The sequence below is a fragment of the Aricia agestis genome, chromosome 4 (genome assembly GCF_905147365.1).
Source record: "Aricia agestis chromosome 4, ilAriAges1.1, whole genome shotgun sequence".
Taxonomy (NCBI): Eukaryota; Metazoa; Arthropoda; class Insecta; order Lepidoptera; family Lycaenidae; genus Aricia; species Aricia agestis.
This window is the reverse complement of record NC_056409.1, coordinates 1,664,200-1,690,485: the sequence shown is the minus strand read 5'-3', so window position 1 is coordinate 1,690,485 and position 26,286 is coordinate 1,664,200. Positions and strand designations below refer to the sequence as shown.

Sequence of the window (26,286 nt, the reverse complement as noted above, 5' to 3'; positions counted from 1 at the left end):
TGATAAAAGCATAATTTCAAAATAATATTAGTTCGATGCACTCCTTCACCATATAAACTATAACTGTGCAAAATTTCATGCACCTACATTTCCCCATTTTTCGTAAAAAGGGTTACAAAGTTTTTCGTTCGCGTTTTAATATTATGATGATTCAGTTATTAGCGATACTGTATAGATATTTAAGAGGAAAGTTTACATAGCTATAACAGGGAAGTCCCTAGTTACCTAGTTACAGATAAAATAGAAACGCGGAGTACTATACAACATTTATTATAAACATTTATGATAGAATATATAAAATTATAATACACGAATATTGTACATTATCACAAGCGCGCGCGGCAGATACTTCATACTGCGCCGATCTGAATGATGGGAAGCGTAAGTTGGAATGCGTTTTCAATATACTTGGAGCTGTTGCCGGCCTGAAATACAATACAAATTTTGTTTATAGTATAGTATATAGCCGTATCTACTCTATCTAGCTTTGGAGTTTAACGCTCCGTTTCCACCAGAGATGTGTTGCGAGGAATGTGTTAAGAGGAGTCCACACCGCCGTTTTTCCATACAAACGCTGTCCCCTGTTTCCTCCCTGGATAATGCCGGTAGAGTTATGATTTTTTCCTGAATATCTATGGCCACTATTAGCATATCCCTATGTTTTCTTTTTCTTCATAATTTTATTATTAAAAAAGTTAAGAACGTCCAAAAACCCAAAAAAATGGCCAGATTTTCCTCTGTGTTCAAACACCCAGAAAACAAAACTGGCTAGAATATACACAAAAAATAAAACATAGGAACACAGTTCAAGTCTTGCTTTAATTCTTAATGAAAAAAGTACTTAAATAGGTTAAGTTTTGGAGAAGGAATCAGCGGACAACGAATCGAAGATTTTCTGTTCTTTTATTAGAACTTTTGTCGTATTGTCTCTATCGCGCTCTGCGGTGGGAGACTTGAGATTGGTGAGACAGCAATACATTTTCAAATACCTATTTTCAATTTCTCTCGCCCCTGGTGTATCCTCTTAATAGAATCGCTGAGCGAGGTCACATCAATGAAGCGATTCTATTGTTTGATGGTTCTCAAAAACACATTCCTCGCAAACACATCTCTGGTGGAAACGCAGCCTTAGGCTGGATTTATATACCTACCTCCACGCGAACGCGCGGTTTGACCGCTACACCTCAAAATCACAAGCAGATGTATGTAACGATTTATTTAAACAGCGCGGCGGCCGCTCGCGCTATCATTTACATACAACTTCTTGTGATCTCGTGAATCGTAATGTAGCCGCCAAACCGCGCGTTTGGGCAGAAAATAAATAAAAAAAGCCGAAAGAAAAAACTCAAAATTGCGCAATTTTCCACGAATGAAACCTAGCTAGATCCTTTTTTCCCACGAAAGTCCAGAAAAAAATCTCCTGGAAACAAAACTTTGTTAAAATCGATATAAGTATACAAGATTTTCTTGTTTAATAAAAATACCAAAAAAAAATCACGCAGTCAAAGTATTTAAGACCATTTGTCGACGTCGCAACATACAAAAAGAAGGCAGCGTAATTACTTTGGTGTCAAACTTTTTAAGTTAAGACCTAAGTCTAATGTTTCTATTTCTTAGTTTCAACAAAATAAATGTTGTGTCGGCAGTAAATGCCATTTCCATGTTTTTATTTTTATTTTGTCTCAGTGGCAATCAGTAACCAACCTTTACACTTTTATTATTATGGGCAATCACAGAATGCGACATGTTAGCTCCACTATCGGTCAATCGAAGCCGATATTATATTGATTCTCTATACTACCCCCGAATAAAAATATTCAAACAGTGCATGAGCTATTCAATGTTTTATCCTTGTCTGATAAATTGGAAAAGGCGCTTAATATACAAGGACATTGTATAGTGTATTCATTGCGTATCTATTTTTATTAGTTACAGCGACCTGCGGGCCGCCGGGTCTTTATCAGTGGCCCGCGTGAAGTTAAAACGTTTTGAAAACGCCCACCGGCAAAATAGTGCAGTCGTCGTCAAAGCCGTGAAAATGTGTCCACTTTTAAATCGCTAATTTAATTTTTTTTAACCCTAAAAAATTTGGTTAGGGCTGACTCCAAGACAAAAACGTGTTTTTGTCTTGGTGTCGTAAAAAAACGTCAAGTACCACTGACCTATAGTGTAGAGGACGCATTATATTATATATACTGACCTCTAAGAACACGTTGGTGATGTAATTGTTGACTTGCTGCTGATCCTCCTCGGTGCAGGCGTTGAGCTTCTCCGTGAACAGAGTCGCCAGCTCGCTGATGTGTTTCGTCAGGACCACTGTCATCCTGGGAATAAAAGTTGTATCTTGTAACGTAAATAATAAAAAGGGTATAACAACATAAGTGACGACGAACGAGTAATTAAGGTGAGACCGCAGAAGGCGATACTCGCAAGCGGACCGACGCGCACACTGGTCCCAAAGTAAAATAAATGGGACATTAAGAATTTTCGGATCGAAGGTCAACGGATCAGGCTGATTTTTTTTTGGAGACAGCTGATGCAATTACAAGTCACTTTTATAGATGTTATTTTTTTCAAATATGCCGTATCTACAGAGATAAAAAATAATAATAATTTTTTTGTATGGATGAAATCATAATTTTGTCATTTTATTCCAAGATTCAAACGTATTCAAAATAAATCATAGCACAGGTTATAGAGGGACTCATGTCGTACATTTTTTTCATAGACACTCAACTGCGATTTTTGCGCCTTTTAGAGCTACAGGCACTTTATTTATTTTTTTTGGTCAGCGGATGAAGCTGATTTTTTTTGTAGCATCTGATGCAATTACAAGCAACTTTTATAGATGTTGTTTTTTTCAAATACGGAGAAAAAAAAATATGAATTATTTTTTGTATATACAAATTTTGTAATTTTCTTCCAAGATTCAAAGATATTCAACATAAATCATAGCACAGCTTATAGAGGGACTCTTGTCGTACATTTGTGTTATAGACACTCAACTGCGATTTTTGCGCCTTTAGGAGCTACAGGTACTTTCATTTTTATGGAAGAAAATGACAAAATTATGATTTTGTCTATACAAAAAATGATTCATATTTTTTTTTTTGTAGATAAGGCATATTTGAAAAAAACAACTTCTATAAAAGTTGCTTATAATTGCATCAGATGCTACAAAAAAAACCAGCTTCATCTGCTGACCAAAAATAAATAAAGTGCCTGTAACTCTAAAAGGCGCAAAAATCGCAGTTGAGGGTCTATGACAAAAATGTACGACAAGAGTCCCTCTATAACCTGTGCTATGATTTATTTTCAATACGTTTGAATCTTGGAATAAAATGACGAAATTATGATTTCGTCCATACAAAAAATAATTAATTATTTTTTATCTCTGTAGATACGGCATATTTGAAAAGGACGACATCTATAAAAGTGACTTGTAATTGCATCAGCTGTCTACAAAAAAAATCAGCCTGATCCGTTGACCTTCGTTCCGAAAATTCTTAATGTCCCATTTATTTTACTTTGGGACCAGTGTGCGACGCGACACGTCACGGCCAAAATATTATATTCTTTGCATGATTAAAAATGACATGTGCTGCCACCTATAGCAGGGTTTCCCAAACTATTATATTCTTTGGATGAAAATGACATGTGCTACCACCTACAGCAGGGTTTCCCAAACTATTATATTCTTTGGATGAAAATGACATGTGCTACCACCTATAGCAGGGTTTCCCAAACTATTATATTCTTTGCATGAAAATGACATGTGCTGCCACCTATAGCAGGGTTTCCCAAACTATTATATTCTTTGCATGAAAATGACATGTGCTGCCACCTATAGCACGGTTTCCCAAACTTATTTTGTGTACTGCCCACTTTGAGAAATTATTATGTTTTAGCGCCCCCCTTGTTTTAATATAAAATGCATCCAGATGAAATAAATCCCCCTCCAAGCCTCTACACAATGCTCACTTTTTTCCCCTCCCTCCCTTTAAAATAAATAAAATAAAAAATGATTTATTTCTGAGTAAATTTGAATCAAATTTTTTCAGAATGTCTACCTGATGCCTACCACCGGTTCGGGAACTACCCCGGCGAGAAGATCTGGCGTAAGAAACTCGCACGACTTTAGACCTTCCACCACTTTTAGACCCACAAGGGGGCGTTATCGCCCACTTTGGGAAAGGCTGACCTATAGTATAGTTCCCGTACAGTCATTAAAGTGTAAATATGAGTCACTCTCCCACTTGCGTAGCTAGGAAGGACCATTGAGTTCGGGCGCCTTAGGGCACCGCCCTACCTTGCCCCTCGGTAGCTACGTTACTGCACTCACTGCGTCAGCGCGTCTGCCTCGTCGGCGGTGGAGCGGCGCGGCTTGACGAGCAGCATCTCCCCGGTCTTGTGGTACAGCTGCACGCCGAGCGCGGTGCACGCCGCCAGCGAGCCCACCGCGCGCTTGTACACGCCGCGAGCGGGCAGGTCCGTACCCGCTGCGTCTAGCACGTCAGAGTAGTGCCTGAAAAATGAAAAGGACATAAAAATAACTCTCACACCGGTTTCTTTGGCGGTGGCCGGTTTAATTGAAAACCAGGCTAGTTACGCAAGAGTAATTTTAAAGTGCCCAAGTGTGTGCGCAGTACATAAGAGCAATTTCTCTTGCTTTTACTGTCATAAACCAGTGGGACGAACAACGACCCACGACGAATCAAGGGGCATCGCATGCGCAAAAAAGACATGTACTTAAAGTTGGTGGACAACCACAACTGGAATGACTTGGGCGAGATATTTAAGCCACCTAATAGAAAAACATAATATCGTCACCTCCTTGTCCCAATTTGTTTGACATTGTTTCTACTGTTTTGTATAAAACCAATATTATGATGGTTATTAGTTAGCGTGTTTAAACACGCGCCGCCGGCCGGCGGCGAAAAACGCTGCCGCTGCGGCGCCCTGTGTAAACACGCTTAGACTAGCTAATCCGGTAAACGTTGTAAGCCATATAAGGTGTGTGCAATGCTTGGGCCCACTATTAGTGGCGAGGTTGTTAAATATGTCATGCCGATCTGAGAAAAACATCGATAGCGCGATTTAGGATTGTAAGGCGTTTGGTGTGGCTACAAGATTTAATTATAACATTTTTATTAATTTTTTTTTAAATAAGGGGGCAAACGAGCAAACGGGTCACCTGATGGAAAGCAACTTCCGTCGCCCATGGACACTCGCAGCATCAGAAGAGCTGCAGGTGCGTTGCCGGCCTTTTAGAGGGAATAGGGTAATAGGGGAGGGTAGGGAAGGGAATAGGGGAGGGAAGGAAAGGGAATAGGGTAGGGGATTGGGCCTCCGGTAAACTCACTCACTCGGCGAAACACAGCGCTTGGCTGTTTCACGCCGGTTTTCTGTGAGAACGTGGTATTTCTCCGGTCAAGCCAGCCCATTCGTGCCGAAGCATGGCTCTCCCACGTATGAATTATAATTATAATTAAGTAGTATGAATTATTATTATAATGCAGTAACCCAATCTTCAAAAATCCAATTCAAAATGCTACTGAAATAAAAACAGGTGCTGACAGCACTGAAATACATTCTGCATTCCAATCGAGTATGGATTGGAATAATCTAAATAAACCGGCTAAAATAGATGCTGGTCGATTCCCAGACCCTCATAATAAGCATACAACATTTAAACACAATCGGTCTAGCAAATTAGGACTAGTTTGGCAACGAAAACCGAGTCATGAGAATTTTTAATAAAAGATATAATCGACGGATGATCCTTACTTGATCAAAGGCTGGAATTGTAGTTTGAGACCAATATCTTTTGTGGCCTTCTGCAGTTTCTCGTGGAAGGCTTCTGGTTTGGGTGTGTCGAGCGAAGTCTCATCGTCTTCATCATCATCATCCTCGTCTTCTTCTGGCATTTCACAGAGTTCTGTAAATCATTAATAAAATTATAGTTCAAATTTTAACATACCTGAGAATGTCAGTTTAGTAGAATTTACGTGAAAGAGAACCAAATGTCCATTAATGATCATAACCTTTCACATTTATTACAGAAATTTTAGAGATAGCAACACTGGAATAAAAAAAAGACTTGCACTCCAAGAAGGCCGGCAGAAGTGAAACCGAAACGGCAGATCAGAGATACCTTTTCGCCGCGCGGTAGAAAAACATGTCGTGTGCCGCGCCAGCAGTCTCATTTTCGGTTTTACCCAACCCAAAAAAATGCACTACAGTACAATAAAGAACTTTTTACTTCAAAAACTTGTGTACTAACCGGCTACTTGCTGTAAAGTCTCCTTCATGTCTTGCCGTTTCTCTACAGGCGTGCTCCGCAACCGCTCCTCTATCCTCATACTCACTTGTTTGGACAACATCTCTAGGGCTTCCAAATGTATTAGACCTGCAATATGATATGAAAAACTAAGTTAAACGATATCCAAATTATCATTCTCAAACCAACTTATAGGTATAATATTGGGTATAAACCTGGCTGCACAGCTATCCAGGCGCCGGTATTGTCAGCCTGTATTGCCAGTCTTGGATAGCTGTGAAGCCAGCCTAACCAAACACAAACTCTAGTGTTAGGAAAACATACAATTTTTAAACTTTACTGACTTTCGGGATGAATGTAACCGCAAACAAGAGACAAGTAAATTATTGTATGTACAAGTGGCTACAATGGCTCCAACAGACATACACATAACACCAATCTCGCCGGAATGTACTGACCCTATTATTATTACTAGAGATCGCCCAATGGTCGAAGCTCTTTTGGCTCTTTTGGCTCCCAGTTTATAGTACTATTTCAGATAACACCCATCAAGCCCTATAAGCTCAACGGTGAGCAAGACACAATAGAATAACAATAGATTTCCAATAATCCACGATTGAAGGATTAATAAAAAAACAACAATCCATTTTTAATTTGACAACAGACTTCAACCATGAACAAAAAAGTATAATTTGTATGTATAGGCTTGTCATTCAAAAAGATGGTAATGTGCACATTGTGCAATGTTTTATTTGTTAAAAAATGTAAGATAAAATCATAATTTCAAAATATTATTAGCTCGATGCACTCCTTCACCACATAAACTATAACTGTGCAAAATTTAATTCACCTACGTTTCCGCATTCTTCGTCAAAAGGGTCGTTTTTCGCTCGCGTATTAATATAAGTATATGACACAGACATAGATCAAGATAGATACCGCATGTGTATGTACTTCACGTGCCATATCGCGTTCCCAAACTACGAGCAATGCTCGTCTTTCGAAAGTCTGTTATCAGAATCAGACGTCAATCGGAATTTTAAAAATGCCTAAATGTGCCCGTTGGCCATGATAATGAACACGATTCTTATCATCGGTACGTCACAGTAGGTAGGAAAAGTGGCACACTCGTTTTCATACAAATGGAGCGCCATGCGGTATCTATCTTGATCTATGTCTGTGGTATATGATATTAAACTATTACTACCTTCATAGTCATCAAACAGAGTTTCATAGTGGACTTCTTTCGCCTCTCGTTTCGCTTCTTTCACCTTGTCTTCCTCGTCGGCTTTTTCTTTCGCCTCTCTAAGTAACTGAGACAGAACTGGTTTATCTCCTGCATCCAGCCCCAGCATTGCTCGCTTCTTGGCCAGCAATGGATCTCCCTCTTGGAGAACTTCCATTGTCTTCTTTCCTATAGTTTCTAAGGTATCTAGACCACCTGATATCACTTTTGTACCTGAAATTTTGGAATAAAAATAGTTGAATTTAGTGTTTCAAAAGACTTTATTACAATATAATGTCAATATTGCTGAACCTTTTTAAAGAATTATTTTGGTAAGTTTCTAAATAAAATACAATAAGTAATATTATTTTTAATATCACTTATGAAAATATTGTGCAACTAAAAAAAAAAGAATGTCAAATGTGTTAACCGTTAAGTCATTCTTGTTTCAAATACGAAAAATGTTTACCCGTATTTTCCACAAACTTTGTCACCCCCGAGAATAGACTACCAAATGGAAATGAGGCTTCGTTAGGAGTTGTGGCATTAGTACTCTCCTCTGTTTTAGGCTCCACCTCCTTACTCTCACTTTCCTTATTTTGATGTGCTCTTCGAGCTAACTCTTCAGGGTCAGGAGCACCGATACCAGTTTCTACAGTTTCTAGTACAGTTGAAATGCCCTAAAAGTTTAAACAAAATATTGTTTTATAATAATTATAAAATAAGTCCTATATGCTGCTGCTGCTGTCCATAAGCTGAAAAATAGCAGTTATTATAGAATATGATGGTATTAAACTATATCAGAGTATAAAAACTTTAGGGGTATAGATTTTTTTTTATGAAATAAGGAGGCAAACGAGCAAACGGGTCACCAGATGGAAGGCAACTTCCGTCGCCCATGGATACTCGCAGCATCAGAAGAGCTGCAGGTGCGTTGCCGGCCTTTTAAGAGGAGATAGGGTAATAGGGGAGGGTAGGGGATTGGGCCTCCGGTAAACTTACTCACTCAGCTAAACACAGCGCAAGCGCTGTTTCACACCGGTTTTCTGTGAGAAAGTGGTATTTCTCCAGTCGAGCCGGCCCATTCGTGCCGAAGCATGGCTCTCCCACATATAAGTTTTATAAGTTAAAACTTTTGAATTGGATGGGAATTGTTAAAACTTTAAATGAATTGGAACAAAATCAAAGCAGATGGCATGGCATACTCTGTCAACAGCTGATCTAGAATATCATGATCACAACTAATGTACAGAAATAAGTTTATGCCCAGTGGAACACCAATGGCTAGTAATACTAACCTGTGACACTTGACTTGTGATTGTGCTCAAGCCAGCTGTGGCAGTGCTGAGGCCTGCCGATGCTGTGCTCAGAAGAGAGTCTACTCCCCAGCCCCAACCCCAGCCATCACTCTTGGTGGTGGTAGCAGCCAGGCGGTCTGTCACCGATTTTATGTCCTGCTCCTGATTATGTGACTCCAATGGTTGTTTTTGTGCTTGGGGTTTTTGTGTGGAATGTTGTGATTGGTTTGTATTTGTTGGTGGCTGTAATTAATAAAATACTTTGTTTGATTAAATAAGCTTTGGAATTAAATACAATACATTTTGGATATTTATTTAACAATGATTTTAAACTACAAAAAATTTCAGGCATTAACAAAATATTTTAAGCTAGCTCAATTGGTATAAATGGTAGGTTTTATTAGTCTAATGTCTATTTAAATATTTGTTTGTTTGCCTAAGCTATACTGATCAAATTTTAGTAATGCTTAAATTTATTTGTATTTAATGGCCTAGGTCAGGGGTTCCCAATCTCTTTAAGCCTGCGGCGCAGTTACACGTAAAATATTTTATCATGGCGCCGAGTCGGGCGTAGCTACCTAGCTGTTAGAAAAATATACATAAATAAATAACTTTAATGATTATAGCTGGGTTAAGCAGGTAAATAGTAATAAACAAATATATTTTAATCATCTACCTGCTTTACATAATTAGTATTATAATTTAATTTTATATTATTTGTGGTTTTGGATAATGAGGAGGAGCGACTCACGGCTCCCCTCTTACCTTTCCACGGCGCACAGTTTGGGAACCCCTGGCCTAGGTTATAATAATTGGACTTGTTTAAAGCATTTGTCATTGTCATTTGTAAGTCATCACTGTCATTCCAAACATATTATGTATTGAATAATTATGAATGCAGTCATGTTCTTTAGATCATATTTTAGAACAAGACTGCATTCATAACTCAACACCATGTGGGTTAATACACAAATGCCTAACAGCAACCGTATATAAACTTCATAAATCATGATTTTAATAGATGCATGGTAAATACATTATTATAACTAAACTTCTTACCTTATCTGTACTTATAACATCAGTGTCTCCCCAGTCGTCAAAGTCATCCCAGCCAGAGTTTTCAACATCCTGAGTTTTGGATATTGCTTCAACCTTCTCTTTAGTAGCTACTGGTTCTGATGCATCATCACCCCAGTTGTCCCAACCATCTGTTGCTTGTGACTATAAATGAGTTATTTAACCATTAATGTATTAAATTGCACAGATATAAGTGTATTTTTTTTAATCATTAACTGTATTGAATTGCACAGAAATAAGTGTAATTAGAATTGTATACAAGTAGTTATAATATAGCTCAATATTTATGCAAGGTTTGGTGCAAATTGCAATAGATTTGCATTTTACTAAGTTACATGTCTGAATAATTAGACTTTTAAAGTTTTGTCTAATCATTAGACAAAACTGATCGTGTAACTATATCATACATTAGACTCTAATGTATGATATAGTTACACGATCAGTTTCTCATCATTCTGATCATCAATCTGGTAAATATTGACGGAAAACTGATCGTCTAGCCCACGGATTGATGGACTGATGACTGATTTTTATAACCATCAGTATACCATCAATCACAGATTGATGGATGAAATTAAAAAGAAACTGATCGTGTAACCTATGTCTACGTGTCGACTGTTGAGTATTATAATGCGCTGTATAGTGTATACGTAAAAAAGCTGAACTTAGAACATAAAAACCCTATTTTATCCAAGTGACTTGTGACACGATATTTTACATTTGACAAATCATACATTTCAGTGGTTTTTGGCTAAAACGTTTTGTATGAAATTAGTTAAGACATATTTTACCTGGTTGCCTGCTGAGTTCGAGACAGCCTTTTCAGTGTTTTTTTTAGTTTCGTAGTCCGAAATATTGTCGCTGTAATTAGACGACGATAAACGTTTTTTTCTTTCTCGTTTTATAGGAGTGTTATTCCCTTCATCTGCACTTTCAAAACCTTCGCTATCACTAGAACTCATATTAGCTATTAGGATATTTGAACCGTTTTAACAATATCTAAAATGAATATTTATTTACGTGCAGAACTCGTGAAACGTCTTGTCTACGTGTTTGACAAATATGTCAAATTCAGAAATGACGTTGACGTCTGCGTGCTACCAATGTTTTTTTTCTTATTATGGCACTTCGGCTATTTAGCCATGGCCAGTGTCGCATATATTATGGCGGGAAAACAATATTCTTTTAATACAATTTTCAGCATCGTTTTTCTATATATTGTCAGGTCTAAACTCTAAAGTCTAGTCAAAGTCTTAGTAAAAGTCAATACAGTCAAGAAGTCAAGTCGGTCGATTCAGTAAAATGGTAGACGCTTTACTGAAAACTTTCGATGGAGTTTTGGAGGGAACAAAAATAGCACGTTTTTCAACATTCTGGATATTGCATCACTTTCCTACACTTGTGCACGATAACGAATGTCTAATGCAGGGGTTCCCAAACTTATTTTGGCTACCGCCCACTTTGAGAAAAAAAAATTCAGCGCCCCCATTGTTTCATATCCACTTTCAAATCTGTATTTGAATTAAGGGGCTTTGGCCATAAAGTCGCTAATAATAATATTATTATAGTTTGAAAAATACACACTACTCAAATTGCATGGGGAACTATAAGCAAACTTCAAGTCAGGGGGACCATATGTGGTAGGTTCCTGCCATTTTGGCAGGATTGACGTCTTATTTTGGCCTGTGGCATGATCGGTTGACGTTTTAAAAACTTGGCAGGTTTTGGCAGGATTGGGGTATGAAAAATAAATGTTATTTTTGCAGCAAAGAATTTTTTATTAGAATCTGGTGGTAGTAATTCAAATTAATATTACCAAATAAAAATTTTTTTTTCTTTCTTTCTTTCTTTCAAATTCTGTTTTAGTGTAGATAATTTTTGGGGTGCAATAGGCAAAATGCGAAATTCTAATAGGCATACATAATTTTAAATGTTTCAAAGGGATTGTTATGCTTACCAACGCTTCATGCGAAATAATGTTCTCCCAAATCAATACGAAAACTCGGAACCGTTCTAGGGTTCCGTACCCAAAGGGTAAAAACGGGACCCTGTTCATGAGACTTCGATGTCTGTCTGTCCGCCTGTCTGTCCGTCGGTCTGTCCGTCTGTCTGTCTCCAGGCTGTATCTCAAGAACCGCTATAGCTAGAGTTCTGAAATTTTCACAGATTGTGTATTTCCGGTGCCGCTAAACCAAGCAACCGGAGCAACAAATACTGAAATCAAAATAAAATTAATATTCAAGGGGGGCTCCCATACAACAAACGTGATTTTTTTGCTCGTAATCAATAATGGCAACAGCTAAACACATACCCCCTTACTAATAAAAAATATAAGCTATAAATAGTTATACAGTGTTTAAATTTTCACAAAATCCTTAATTATATTTGTAATTTAATTATTAATAATAATAAAATTTTAATAAAATAAATATTTGATCCCATAAAAAAAACACAATTTTTTTGCCTAAGTACTTTCTGATTTCTCTCTGTAACGGACAACGGTACGGAACCCTTCGTGAGCGAGCCCGACTCGCACTTGGCTGATTTTATAAACAAACATGTTGCATCTATGTTGCATGAATGGTGAGCATAGTGATTGCAAATTTTCCTCCAAACCTACAAAATAAATTTTGAATCGCATGAACAAATCTATGTGTAAAGGTGAAGAAATGGAAGAAGACGATGCGAAAAAATGCAATATATTATATGTGTATTTTTACTTTTCTTACTTTAAAACAACAGTAAATAAAGATGGCAGTATTTGGGCATAGTGATTGGAAATTTTCCTCCAAACCTACAAAATAAATTTTGAATCGCATGAACAAATCTATGTATAAAGATGAAGAAATGGAAGAAGACGATGCGAAAAAATGCAATATATTATATGTGTATTTTTACTTTTCTTACTTTAAAACAACAGTAAATAAAGATGGCAGTATTTGGGCATTTTTTACTATTGGCTTGGCAGGATTTGACAGTTTTTGACCAAAGTTTGGCAGGATCTGTAATTTAAATATGGTCACCCTGCTTCAAGTACTTAAATTATACGTCAGACTTTTGCGTGCTTTGAAGAACTAATGTGAGGGAATTTAAAATTTCAAAAGCATCCAGACAACAATATGAAATTACAAATCACCCCCCACCAAGCCTCTAAACAACGCCCCCATTTTTTTTTTGGGTCTCACACCGCCCCCTTTTAGGACTTCAGCGCCCATAACCCACTTGTTTTTGAAGTTTATAGCGTAAAATAAGAATGAAGCGCTGCAAGTTGCAAGTTGTAACACTTGTATGTTGTAATTTTAACTAATTAATTATTGTAAGTCCAACTTTAAAGCCAAAAAATACTAATTTTATTAAAATGGCAATATTTAATTTAAAAAAAAAGTTAACTCAAAGTCAAAATCGTCAAAATTCAAATTTCAAAATTCTCTACTTTATTTATATCCATTTTAAATCGCAGTTTATTTAATTTTCTTGGAATTTTTACCACTCTTTTTTTCCTGCTATGTACACATGCATGAGAGCATCATGGGAATGAAGAATCCTTGAAACTGCAAAGAAAACGAGAGGAGAAAAGAAGTTCGTTTCGTCTAAGTTCTAACACCAACTAGAAAACACCAACAAAGGTATGAAAAATACATCTGGTTTAGGCTATTCCGTTTTAATGTAAGACTTTAAAGTGTCTAAATATACCATGCCGAAGATACGCGGCCGAAGTTCGGCAAGATTACGCCTGAAATGTATTTTAAATTACCGATGACACACCATGCCGAAATTACGTCGCGATATACTAGCGTACAGCCGAACTTCGGTCTAGCGTAAGTTCGGCAGCGATTCGACGGCAATCATTGAGATGTATGTACTACGCGGTAATGTTTTTTTTTTCGGCGTCAATTCGGCGGCGGTCTGAATACTCGGACAAAGTTACGCAACTGAATTTCGGCTCTCGTGTGTCAAATCAGCCGAATGCGTCGGAACGTACATATTATCGGCGTAACTTCGGCCGCGTAACTTCGGCATGGTGTGTTTAGACTTAGACACAAAAAGTAATTTCGCGTAACTTTCTACCACGCACAGTAAAACTCTAAAACGAACTGTCACCACCAGTATTTTTGGAACAATACAACCAGCAAATTTTCAGATTCAGAAGAATTGACAAAAAGAATAAAAAGATGTTGGTGGTGAACCGTTTGATTATCTGTCCCCTAATCTTGTACAAAATATTTATTTTATATTATATCAGGACACTGGTAAGGTTTTATCGCTGCTATAGTTATTAAAATTAGTGTACCTAAAGAGGCTGTAGGTAGTATTTGCTGATCTGATTTTTAAACAATTAACACCTCCATTGTAGGTATCGCAGACACAATATATTTTCAATTGTTATGCGGCAGCCGGCTGACGCTTGGGGATTGATGGGTTAAGGCATAAACCCCAATGCCTACTATTAAAAACTATTTACATAGGGAACAGCAGCTATTCTTGGTCTGCTTGTCTTTGTCAGGAACATTGGATAAGCCATGTGAGAGATAAAGACAGCAAACCTATATTATTATGTAATATACTGTCTTATATTATCTTTGTAAGAGTTTAAGTTTAGGTTATGTTTAGGGACTATGGTAATTATCCTAGGCCGCAGTAGTATCAAACATTTAAAATTAAAAATATATTACTGTATATTAAGTAATGTATATACATACCTAATGTATATTATTATTAAGTATCTATATAAATCTTCCATTAATAGTATTGTTAAACAAAACGCTGCTTTGATGCAATAAATAATAATATTGTATAATTTTATCACAATATTTTAACTTAGAATAACTAACCCTAAAATAAAATAAAAGGTACAGGTGTACCCCTTACTAATATTGTGTAGCCATCTGACTTGTTAACACTTTTGCTTTACTTTTTGTCAAGGAATCAAGTTAATGCAATATATATTATCTTATATATAAAATTCTCATGTCACAATGTTAGTATGGTACTCCTCCCAAACAGCTTTACTGATACAGGTAAAAAGCGATTTGACGTAAGATTATTTTTTTTACTTCAGTTTGTAGTAATTAGTCTTTAATCTTTATACCATTCTGTCAATATTACATCGACTATTGCCAAAACATTTCTTGAATATACAGGCTGTAACAAAACAAGGTGATAATATTTTAAGGTGTGTATAAGGAGTTCCGCTTTAAGAAAGAAGAAGGGGCATTTGGTATGGTACGTACCCAAGCTGTAGCACGTTGAGACATAATATATCAAATGAAAGGGCTTGAAAAGTTGTACATTTTCTTGTATGACATAAAATCTCTAAACCATGGGAGAAAAAAGTTATCGAGGGTAGAAGGTAAGAAAAAGTCACAAAAAAACATCATGAACTCATTAACTTTTTTCTCCCATGGTTTAGAGATTTTTCGTCATACAATAAAATGTTCAACTTCTCAAGCTCTTTAATTTGGTGCTACATTGGAGGGTACGAAGTGCCCCTCCCTCCTTCTTTACTGTGTATCACTTTTTTTGCGATTTTATGGGCAAGCGCCCCAGCGTCATTTTCCCATAAAAAACTAAAAAAAAAACTCTTTCAGCACTGCTGTTTTCACAGTGAATTCTATACAATGTGTCCCGACACCGGTGTCCGAACCTTTAATGTCATGATTTATGGCATATTTATCGACAAATTGGCTCTCAATTTTTTTCTCTCTCTCACGGTTGTAAAATCGCAGCCATTTTAGTTTTTCTCGGGCTTTCACACTTATCTGACCAGTACTTCTTATGTAAATATCCTATGAAGATAAAAAGGTCTCATTTGATAGTTAAACTTGTGGACTACGCTTACACAGGCAATATGTTATAAATTTCGTGGAATTAAACATAGAAAAACCAAAGTTTAAGATAAAAAATTGTGTATTTTTTAATTCATGGCTTTTTGTGAAAAACCTAGCGCATTAAACTGGTTCTTTTTTGTTTTAAAAAGATAGAGGTGGTTTTCATCTTAAATAAATTATTTACTTTAATGCTCTAAGTCAGATAGTTTAGAAGTTATAATGATTTTCCTGTTAAGTATAGGTCAGATTAGTATGAAGTCAGAGAATTTTTTTTTTCAAAAGTTGACGACCTCTGTGGCTCAGTGGTGAGCGCGTCGGTAGCTCAAGCCGGGGGTCGCGGGTTCGAATCCCGCCGACGGAACAAAAAGTTTTCAATGTTCCCGGGTCTGGATGTGTATTAAATATGTGTATGATATAATAAAAATCTTGAATATATGTAGGTATAGTATAAAAGTATTTAATATATTTCCGTTGTCTGGTACCTGTAACACAAGTCCTTCAGGTACTTAGCACGGGGCCAGACAGACGACGATGCTATGTACAGTGTACACACACGCTAAAATATTATCACTTAGTTTTGTTACACAATGTAAAGTAATGCTTCTATAGTATATTTTTAATAATTTTGCTTTTCACATTGCTTTTTGCTTTTTGCATAACTTCGGAAAAAGAGGTATGTAGTTTGATTTGCTTTGTTTCTACGCTTGCTTGCTATATTTACTATTGCTTATTCAGAAAGATTACCAAATTTCTATGTTTATGTTACTATTTAAATTGCTGTTTATAGTAGCCGTGTTCGTTACTTATGTCCTTTACGTAGTAGGCCCTTAGTCGACTATACTACTTCTACTACCACCACAGAATACATATTAGTACAAGTACTAATATGTACCTATTCTGTGGTGGTAGTAGAAGTAGTATAGTCGACTAAGGGCCTGTATTCACTTTGAGTAGTGCGAGTGCAGGTGATTAGTGATTAGGAGAAAATAAAGGAGTTGCACTAATCAGTCGCGCTCCACACTTTCTTCTGATTACTAACAAGTAACAGCCTGCAATAATCATCTGCACTTATAAGTTATCACTAATCCAGGTGAATTCAGGCCATAAGTCGCACACCCACACAATGACCATATTGTGAGCAGCTCTAAGTGTCTAAACATACTAGGCCGAAGTTACGCGGCGTAAATTCCGCTTGATTACGTCCGCAATGTCAAACGCATACAAAATACGGATGGAACGCGACGGTATAGTGTGTCATCGGTGAACGGTAATATAAAATACCTACATTGCGGGCGTAATCATGCAGAATTTACGCCGCGTAACTTCAGCCTAGTGTGTTTAGACACTAACTCTAGCAGGCAAGAACTAGATATACAAGAAAATGTAGTTCTCTCGTGTGTGTATGTACGTTTTTTGGCTCTCTCTAACTATAGAGATAGAGAGATAGATTATACTATATTTTAAAATCACTGTTGGTCTCTGTTATTATTCGGAGCAAAAATAGTAAAAAGCGATTAGTGATTAATAGTTACTTATTATGAAAATGTGGCACCTACCTGCGTGCCATAGTATCAATCATAATCTTATGTGTATGCAGTGTATGCTGTGTATGCTTTTCTTTAGTAAAATATCGGAAAAGCAATACTTATTCATTCTTATCCAATCCTACAAATGTCTTTTAGTAAAGGTACTTATATCTCAAACCAAATAAAAATGTTTATTTGTTCTGAGAGGTATATTTTATTGCGAGCGAATGTGTACATAGTTACAATATCTGTAATGTGTCTACTTGTGCGTTGGAATGCGCTCTACGCAGATATAGCTAAGTAGGTATAGAGGAATCGTAAATAGATTGAATGGGTATATACCAACATACTTTTTGCTTACATATGGATGATTACTTTGCAGCATAACGCCGTACGCGGCACGAGGTGTATTCACATCGTCGACGTATGTGCCAGGACAACGCGTTTAATGTAAACATTGTGGCCAAAAGGAATGCATTTAGACATTAGATGCTCGAGGATATTATTATCATGAACTGTGATAACGTGGCGGTTAGGCCGAGCGCCTCAGTCAGCGACGCGGGTTCGCGCCGAGCGGTCGCGTGTACGACGTGTTTTTCGATTGACGAGTGGAACTGTGTTCGTGATCGCGTACGCGCCGCATTCCATCGTGGGGGCCCTTTACTGCCATTGGCTGATCCCGCGTGACGTCACTCATCGTAATGAGGTATTCAACATGGCCGTGTAGCTAGTTCGCGAGTGTGCTTCGTTATTCGTTTGAATGGATTTAATCAGTGAAATATGCCAAGGAGACGAAACGGTGAGATACCCTTGCCCGACGGATGGGATTATGCGAGGGACTTTGACGGAAAACTGTATTTCATCGACCATAACAATAGAAAAACGACGTGGATCGACCCGCGAGACAGGTAAGTTTTCCGAGAGAAGTGTTAACCCGTATAGAGCCCCATGTCAAAACTTCACATTCCAATGCAATTTCAAATGTATTCCTATTGAATTTCCTACGTTTGATGGGAGTTATCGACGGAACGAGTTCACTGTAGGTTTTGATAGCGTTACAAACATGTAAACACATTTTGAAAATAGAATAAATTGCGAAAAACAAATTATTCTCCTCGCGATAGTATCGCCCTCTATCCAAAAGCATCCGCAACTGTTTCGATTTCACACGACATTCCACAATTGACTAACAACAAATGACCTAAACACAAATTATGGTTATCATATTGTTATCCTTTGGAATGCGAGTCGTGTTCAGTTTTCTCGTTAATAATGGCTCTGTTTATTTAGTGAACGGCGTTTGAACGGGCATAATGAGGCCACGGAACTGGTTCATAGTAATGTTCTAGCGTTATATTATGATCTCGCGCAGAAATCTGATGGAACATTTCATGTCGTATATTGGCGTATTGACGACTTCATGTAGCTTTCGGGTGTGTGCGTGCGTATGTAGTTAGATATGTGGAGAAGGCGGTGGGAGATGGAATGCAATGCATAGGCAAGTTGTGCGGTGTGAATGACAAGCCGTAGAATGCGGCCCGGGCCTGAGGCGATGGTCGCGCCTTTCTAAAGCGGCGCACGCGCCCCCGCCCTCGCCCCGCACACCCGCTGCCATCACACCTCGTCAAAGTGCAGGTGCTCCACGACACATCCCTATTAAATACCGATCATGTCTAGCTGTATCTGCTTACTAGAGTTTAACCGGCACCTGTATTGTCCTAAAAAGTTGGCCTTATCTCCACCTGCACTCTATAATTTACAGTTAAATGCTAAATGACTTCATTCCATTAATTCCATTTGTTTCCACTTTATTATTTGACACACATTTAAAATCACACATTTAAAATCAAAATAGTATTTGTTGTACTATTTTGATTTTAACTCATGCATCTAACTTTTTATGTATCATGTACAAAACGTATTATTGGCTGTGCAAAGGAAAGCTTGATGTCTTAGCAAAACGTTGGTTGATAACTATAAACGGCTACCTTGTTACTGAGACTCACACGTTCCACGTTCCCATTTTGACTTGGAAATATTCAAACTTTCGCATTTAGAATCTGATCGAGTTGATAAAACAGTAAGAAATCCGTATCTGATTCCATTACATTGTCGACATATCACATAATAAAATTGGACGGAGAGGAAACATAAATTGGTATTTTTATCGAGCCTTTTGGCGAACTGCATTCCATACGATCATGGTATGGGTCTCGATACTCGGTAATTAATACGATCGTGATTATATAATGAAATTAAATGTTAAAGTCTCTCCGGAAACATGTTTACGATCGTGCCATACAAAATAGTTGTTTATTTTTAAGTGATTGTAGCTATCAGTAATTGTCTCTCTTACTTTAAGCAACGATTGTAGAAGTTATTATTATATGTAATTAAAATTATAGTTTTGTATAAACTACATTATAGTAAGTAAGTATATAATTATTATTTTACTGGTGGAACACATTTGTTACTTCAATATATTCTTCTCTATGTCTTAAAAAAAATAAGAAAATATTTCACGAAGAAAGAGTCCTACGTAGGTATACTGAATTGAAAATAGTAGCTGAAAAAGAGTTTACAGGATGGCTTCAATTTTTAAGTGATATTTTATAGAACCTAACAATTGACATTTTTACGAGGCTTACTATTATGAATAAATTCGCATAGCAATCCGTACGGAATACGAATAAATATTATATGTATAATACGAATGCTAATACGCACACAATAAACTGAGTCTAAGCCAATTTATTTACGCTAAAAATAGCACTCCATGTCTCCAGTTCATACGATGATATTAACCTTTTAAAGGGGAGCTTCATCGAAAACTGTGCTAATCATTTGCCAAGCTGTAAATAATACAAAATTGTGTCTAATACGTTGCAACGACGCGATTAATAATATTTGTAACAAAACTTTTCGTACAAAAATAAACAATAGTAAAGCCAGTGACCGGTTAAAACTGAACTGCGTACAAATTATTATCAAACAGCTCTGATTTTGCTTACAATTTCTATCAATTTACGAATTTCGGAATTTTGGTTCTTTATGTTCCAATTACCAAATCTACCTCCGAAATTAGATGTAATAATATCATCTCATATATATATATTTATTTGATAAAATCCGATACATGCTTTTAATCATTATTAACGGATAGTTTATTATTTTAAAGTTTACAAGCTAATTTTTGAAGCCATAATGACGAAAGACGTAGGTGTTTTGTAATCTCTTTAGCATTGGAATGTAAATAATGACAAGATTATTTTCGTCTAAAGTATAGCGATTTCATTGTAATGATTGGATGAATTACCATTTAAATTAATGAATGTCGCCCAAGATAGAATTTTTGTAATTTTCGTCCGTATTCGACGCGGTATTTATAGCGAACTGCGAAGAACAATTTAAATGGACAATCTAATTATTTTTGGATACACAATTTAAAACTCTGCTAAATTTTAAATTGGTTAAACAAACGAAATATGCAAAGGGCTTAGGTTTTATGGAAAACTAGATGACCCGCGCGTTTTCGCCCGCGTAAATTAGGAATTTTACGGAAACCGTACATTTTCTTATAAAAAATAGCTTATGTCCCTACTCTCTTCACTCGGTCTACACTCTACTCTATATCTGTGTCAAATATTGCCTTAAAAATTGCTCCAGTAGTTAGTAATTTCTAATATTTCCCCCGTTTTTCCCACATTTTCCTGAGTTTCTTCGGTTGTATTAGTCTTAGTCTATAGTCTTACTTAATAAAAGAGCTATCTAACACTGAAATAAGTTTTTAAATCGGACCTGTAGTTCCTGGGATTAACGCGTTCAAGCAAACATGCTCTTCAGGTTTATAATATCAGGTAGGTACCTATAGATTTTTTTTAATTATCGCTTGACATTTGACAAACTCGAGTCTCGATCTAAAAGACTCTGAAAAGTACCAATAACATGGTATAAATTATAATATGGTAGTGATGATGATGTTCCGTTCTTAAAACAACGCCGAAACTCCCAAACTTGTATCTATAAAGAATCAGGAGTTCTCTCAGCATCTTCCGAACCACGGTATACCAGGTATACCTCGGTGCAAAATCTTACTTGTTGGTAGTATATCTTAGAATACTTCTCACGAAACCGAAGTCACCCCATGTTTCTCTATAAATTTTGAGGAGTTCCCTCGATTACTTATGGATCCTTATACCAAAAGAAAAAATTTGAAAATCGGTTAACAAACGGCGGAGTAATCGTTGAACATAAGAAAACGAACATAACACCTCCCCCATTTCGAAAGTCGGTTAAAATTGTAGCCTATGTGTTATTCTGATGTATAAGCTATATTATTGTAAAGTTTCATTAAAATCCGTTCAGTAGTTTTTGCGTGAAAGTGTAACAAGCATCCATACATCCATACATCTATACATCCAAACAAACTTTCGCCTTTATAATATTAGTAGTATTAACTTCAGTACATAGTCTTTTCAGCGTTTAGAAAAAAATAATGCATTCAGCTACGCATTAAAAAGGTACTCATTGCCTTGTATGTATAGCAAGTCGAAGACAATGCTCCAAACGATGAACCAGTGGGAATTTCTACGTGATGCTAGCCTTTATTACTTTAATTATATCATACGCATTTTCACTCAGCGTTCGAATCCTCTAATGCATAATTCCATACGAGTGAAAATATCCACGGATGCCTACGCGTATGCGCATTTTATAATAGCAAAATGTGGGAACCGCAGTTGATATCTGCATGTAATGGAATGCGTCGATATGAATTTGCATTTTTATGCCCGTGAGATTTAATACCTGATGCACGTCACATTATAATTTCTAACAAAATGTGTATATTGATTTCATTTTTGCATAAGTGGCTGCAAATCGTAAATGATACGTTACGATCCAGAGTAAATGGTAAATTGTCAAAGTTAATATATTTTATAGCGAAGATAGCTAAAATACTTAAGAATGTATGTATATTTGAGACCAGATGCCGTGTGTAAGTTTTATATCTTTTTGGGGGACAACTTGTATGCCGCTATTGTTTTTAAGTATGATTTTAACTTCCCCTTATTTTAATTGGTTACCCTACGAACCGAAAAAATCGAGCACCGTTCCGTTTTAGGGTTCTGTAATCAACAAAACTTGGTTGACTACGGGAGCCTAAAACGAAACCCTAACCAGCAGATTTTTTTGTATTTTGATTACATAACATTGTGCTGCAAATGGAACAATCCATATGAAGTAATTATTTATTTTTTGGACCATAAAATCAAAATCTTAAATCCTTTCTATGTCTGTTAGGTACCCCTTTTGAGAATATTTCCAGAGGAAATTGTTGTTCGTTTTATTAAAATGAAGCTACTCCCGAAAAATTAGCTTGATAGTAATCAAAAAAGAAATTTGTTCTAGGGAATCTGTACTATACGTGGGAGAGCCATGCTTCGGCACGAATGGGCCGGCTCGACCGGATAAATACCACGTTCTCACAGAAAACCGGCGTGAAACAGCGCTAGCGCTGTGTTTCGCCGAGTGAGTGAGTTTACCGGAGGCCCAATCCCCTACCCTATTCCTTCCCTACCCTCCCCTATTCCCTTCCCATCCCTACCCTCCCCTATTCCCTCTTAAAAAGGCAGGCAACGCACCTGCAGCTCTTCTGATGCTGCGAGTGTCCATGGGCGACGGAAGTTGCTTTCCATCAGGTGACCCGTTTGCTCGTTTGCCCCCTTATTTCATAAAAAAAAAAAAAAAAACTATTTGTTTTTATTATATCGGTAATATTGATTGAGCCAGCCAGTAGCTCTACCTTATGAATATTGTGTAACTTAAGTACGTGTAAAGCATCTTTATTATTCCCACGCACTCCGGACGCTTTCAACCGTAAAGTTAGGGGCTGGACAATTTACAGAGTTCCTTGATCCAAATGACTCAATAGTAGATTCACATGATAGAAAATCAGACGTAATTATAAATTCCACTCCTATATTATTAGGGAACATGCTTTTGTTTCTTTAGAATTTGAGTTTGTGTAAAGTATCCCGAGAAAGAAGCTAAATCGTTTTTTCTTGTGGAGTAATATATAGTGAAGTTCTACTCTTTAGTTCGGATGTAACGCAGAGTATGTCTCCATAGATATTTACTTCGACGCTTTAAAATATTTCTTACCGCTTCAAAGTAATTGAATCAGTAACAAATATTTTAAGACGAGATCGGCTAGAAACTTGGATAATTGCAGGATTTGCAGGGCGCGGTCTGTTTGAAGCAAAGCGTTCAACATTGTTTACTTTGCGCATACCGTTCAGATAAAGATGTCCTTGGCGATTTTGTGCCAGACGCGTTTCGTATATTCTTTTATTTCTATTACTATGTTAATTAATTCAAATAATTTGTTAAAACACAAACAAGTTTTGAAAAATATAAATAATTAATATTTTGTTTACTTAAACAAAAAGGTATGATGCTATAATATTTATAATACATTTTATTTTATGAAGATGTTATATAATATTATTGTTTTAAGGAACTTTTTAGTTCGATGCCTATATACAATCAAAGGCAATCATACAACAAAAGTGTTTTTTTGGCCTTTTTTGCTTGTAATCAATAATAGCAACAGTTAGACTGGGTTGCACCAACTAACTTTGACTTTAACCTTAACTATAACCGGAAAAATTGACAGATGTCGTATGAGAATATGGGGTGTTTGGACGCCATATTTAACTTTAACTATAACCACGCCTCTGGTGCAACCCAACCTTAGGCACTTGATATTCTCTGGCAGAGTCGCGGTTGTGAATTCCGCGTATCCCGTGGCTCTGCCTTAAGCGGAAGAGCAGGAACACCGTTGGGGTTTTAGTGGGTATGCCCGGGCGCGGCCCTCCGCCCCCAGAGAGTCCCACATACCCCGGTAGCCCTCCCCAGACTGCCGGGGATGCGCAAACACATTTCCCCAACAAAAAAAAAGGCACTTGATATTCTCACAAAATCTTTAATTAAATTTGTACTTCTATAATTAATAATAAAATTAAAATAATGTAAATATTAGGAGGCCTTTGCCCAGCAGTGGGATAGCATAGGCTAATAAAAAAAATAAAAAAAAAAATTTAAGGGGGCTCCCATACAAAAAAACAATTTTCGGCCTATTTTTGCTCTGTAATTATAGTACGGAACTCCTCGTGCGCGAGTCCGACTCGCACTTGGCCGATTATTAATTTGACAACAGACTTTAACCATGAACAAACGAGTAGGTACCTATAATTCGTATGTATAGGCTTGACATTAAAAAAGATGGTAGTGTGCACATTGTAGTGTGTCAAACTTATAACACCTCTCTTTTTTGTCGGGGGTTAAAAAATGTATATGATTTAAAAGCATAATTTCAAATTAATATTAGCTCAATTACACATTGCACTCCTTCACCATATAAATTATAACTGCAAAATTTCATTCACCTACGTTTCCGCATTTTTCGTCAAAAGCGATCCAAAGTTTTCGCTCGCGTATTAGTATACTCATAAATAATCTGGATTACATATACATTTATGTTTTAAATTATTCTTGGTTTCTTATTTTAATAAACGTCATAGAATCAGATACTTATAAAGTTCCTGTAAGTTTCGACAATTTATGTTATATGTACGAGTATTCAACTTATTTAGGCTGTAACGTTAAAATATGAGGTACAGTTACGTTTTGACGAGTATTTCCACTTATCTATGCAATTATGATAACGATACTGTTACTCCTGTTTCTAATCTGAAATGGCATTCCATTCTTATCATGTTGTCACATTGCTGTTGTTTACTCAACTGTGACGACTATATTATTTTGTTCCATTATTGTTGATAATTTAACTGCTCTGTATTTGGCGTTTTACAACATTAAAATAGGAACTGTTGACTTTTTTAGACTACAGGCCAATTGTAAATTTTCATTATTCTTTTACATTTCGTCAATTTAAACCTTTTATTGCCTTTAAATTATATCTCCACATCAATGTATTCTCTTGTGTTTTATTAATAAAAAGTCTAAATTTTATTATTCTTGACGCACTAAGAGGACACTATACACCTTATTTGCATAATATTTACTAGTAGAGGACAAGTCAGGAATGCCGCCCATACAAGTTTCCGCAATTTGATAAGTTGTTTGCGGTCCGTTGGCGTTTCTAAAAACTAAAATGGCGTCATTGTATCGGAATTGTAGAAAAAGCACAAATATATTATTGGTTCTACTTATTACGAGTATCCATTCATCACAACATATTTTGGTTTAATAAAATTAACATACCGCAATCATTGCATTAGGTACTCTCTAAAAGTTTTTGCTTTTACTTTTGTTTATAATATAGCTGCATTAATTATTTTTATAATCTTTATAACTTTAAATTTTGTTAGCCTCGCTAAAACTCGAGAACGGCTGACTGATTTGGCTGATAATTATTTTTGTCTTGAAAATATATTAGTGGAAGTCCAGTGAAGTTTTATATTAGGATTTAAGAGGGGATCGACGCGAAGTTCACCGGATCATCTAGTAGAAAAAAGTTTAATAGTTAAGACTTATGATCAATACATAGTTCCACAATTTATAAATAAAATCGGCCAAGTGCGAGCCGGACTCGCGCACGAAGGGTTCCGTACCATTATAGAGCAAAATTAGGCCAAAAATTGTGTTATTTGTATGGGAGCCCCCTTAATTTTTCATTTTATTTTAATATTATTATTAAACATTAAAGTACACATAATATAACTAAGTAATATAACTTTGTAAAAAATTCAAGTTCCTACCTGTTGCCATTATTGATTACGAGCAAAAAAGTCTGAAAAATAACGTTTGTTGTATGGGAGCCCCCTTAAATAAAATTTTATTTTGTTTTTAGTATTTGTTGTTATAGCAGCAACAGAAATACACAATCTTATTTAAGAGTTATACAGCCTGGAGACCGACAGACAGACGGACAGACATCGAAGTCTCAGTAATAGGGTCCCGTTTTACCCTTTGGGTACGGAACCCTAAAAAAATAGAAGGAATACAGTTACAGTTTTCAGAATCAGTA

General features: G+C 36.5%; 2 protein-coding genes across 3 annotated transcripts in view; one reads left to right on the top strand and one right to left on the bottom strand.

Moving 5' to 3' along the window:
• Positions 1–254: 254 nt before the first annotated feature.
• Positions 255–10,918, bottom strand: LOC121726407 (protein FAM114A2). Of its 2 annotated transcripts, none has more exons than XM_042113755.1 (10): positions 10,672–10,918; positions 9,863–10,024; positions 8,804–9,046; positions 7,975–8,185; positions 7,488–7,739; positions 6,284–6,409; positions 5,788–5,938; positions 4,343–4,525; positions 2,201–2,324; positions 255–425 (listed from the first exon to the last, which is right to left on the bottom strand). In XM_042113755.1, the coding sequence occupies exons 1-10, from the start codon at positions 10,840–10,842 to the stop codon at positions 351–353; spliced, it is 1,698 nt and encodes a 565-aa protein (XP_041969689.1). In that variant the 5' UTR covers positions 10,843–10,918; the 3' UTR covers positions 255–350. The 2 variants fall into 2 exon arrangements, with proteins under 2 accessions (XP_041969689.1, XP_041969690.1); XM_042113756.1 differs by having other exon boundaries at positions 8,804–9,043.
• Positions 10,919–17,886: 6,968 nt separating this feature from the next.
• LOC121725883 (protein kibra) overlaps positions 17,887–26,286 on the top strand; it is a 65,894-nt gene continuing 57,494 nt past the window's right edge. Inside the window, exon 1 of the mRNA XM_042113041.1 lies at positions 17,887–18,142. Within this exon, the coding sequence (XP_041968975.1) occupies positions 18,015–18,142 (128 nt within the window). The 5' untranslated portion in view covers positions 17,887–18,014. The remainder of the gene's footprint in view (positions 18,143–26,286) is intronic.

Coding starts and splice junctions, on each gene's coding strand:
- LOC121726407 (XM_042113755.1), bottom strand. CDS start 10,842: ATGAGTTCTAGTGATAGCGAAGGTTTTGAAAGTGCAGATGAAGGGAAT. Junction 6,410..7,487: donor TCTGTTTGATGACTATGAAG/GTAGTAATAGTT, acceptor ATCATATTGCAG/GTCTAATACATTTGGAAGCC. Junction 2,325..4,342: donor GAGGCAGACGCGCTGACGCA/GTGAGTGCAGTA, acceptor TTTTATTCCCAG/GATGACAGTGGTCCTGACGA.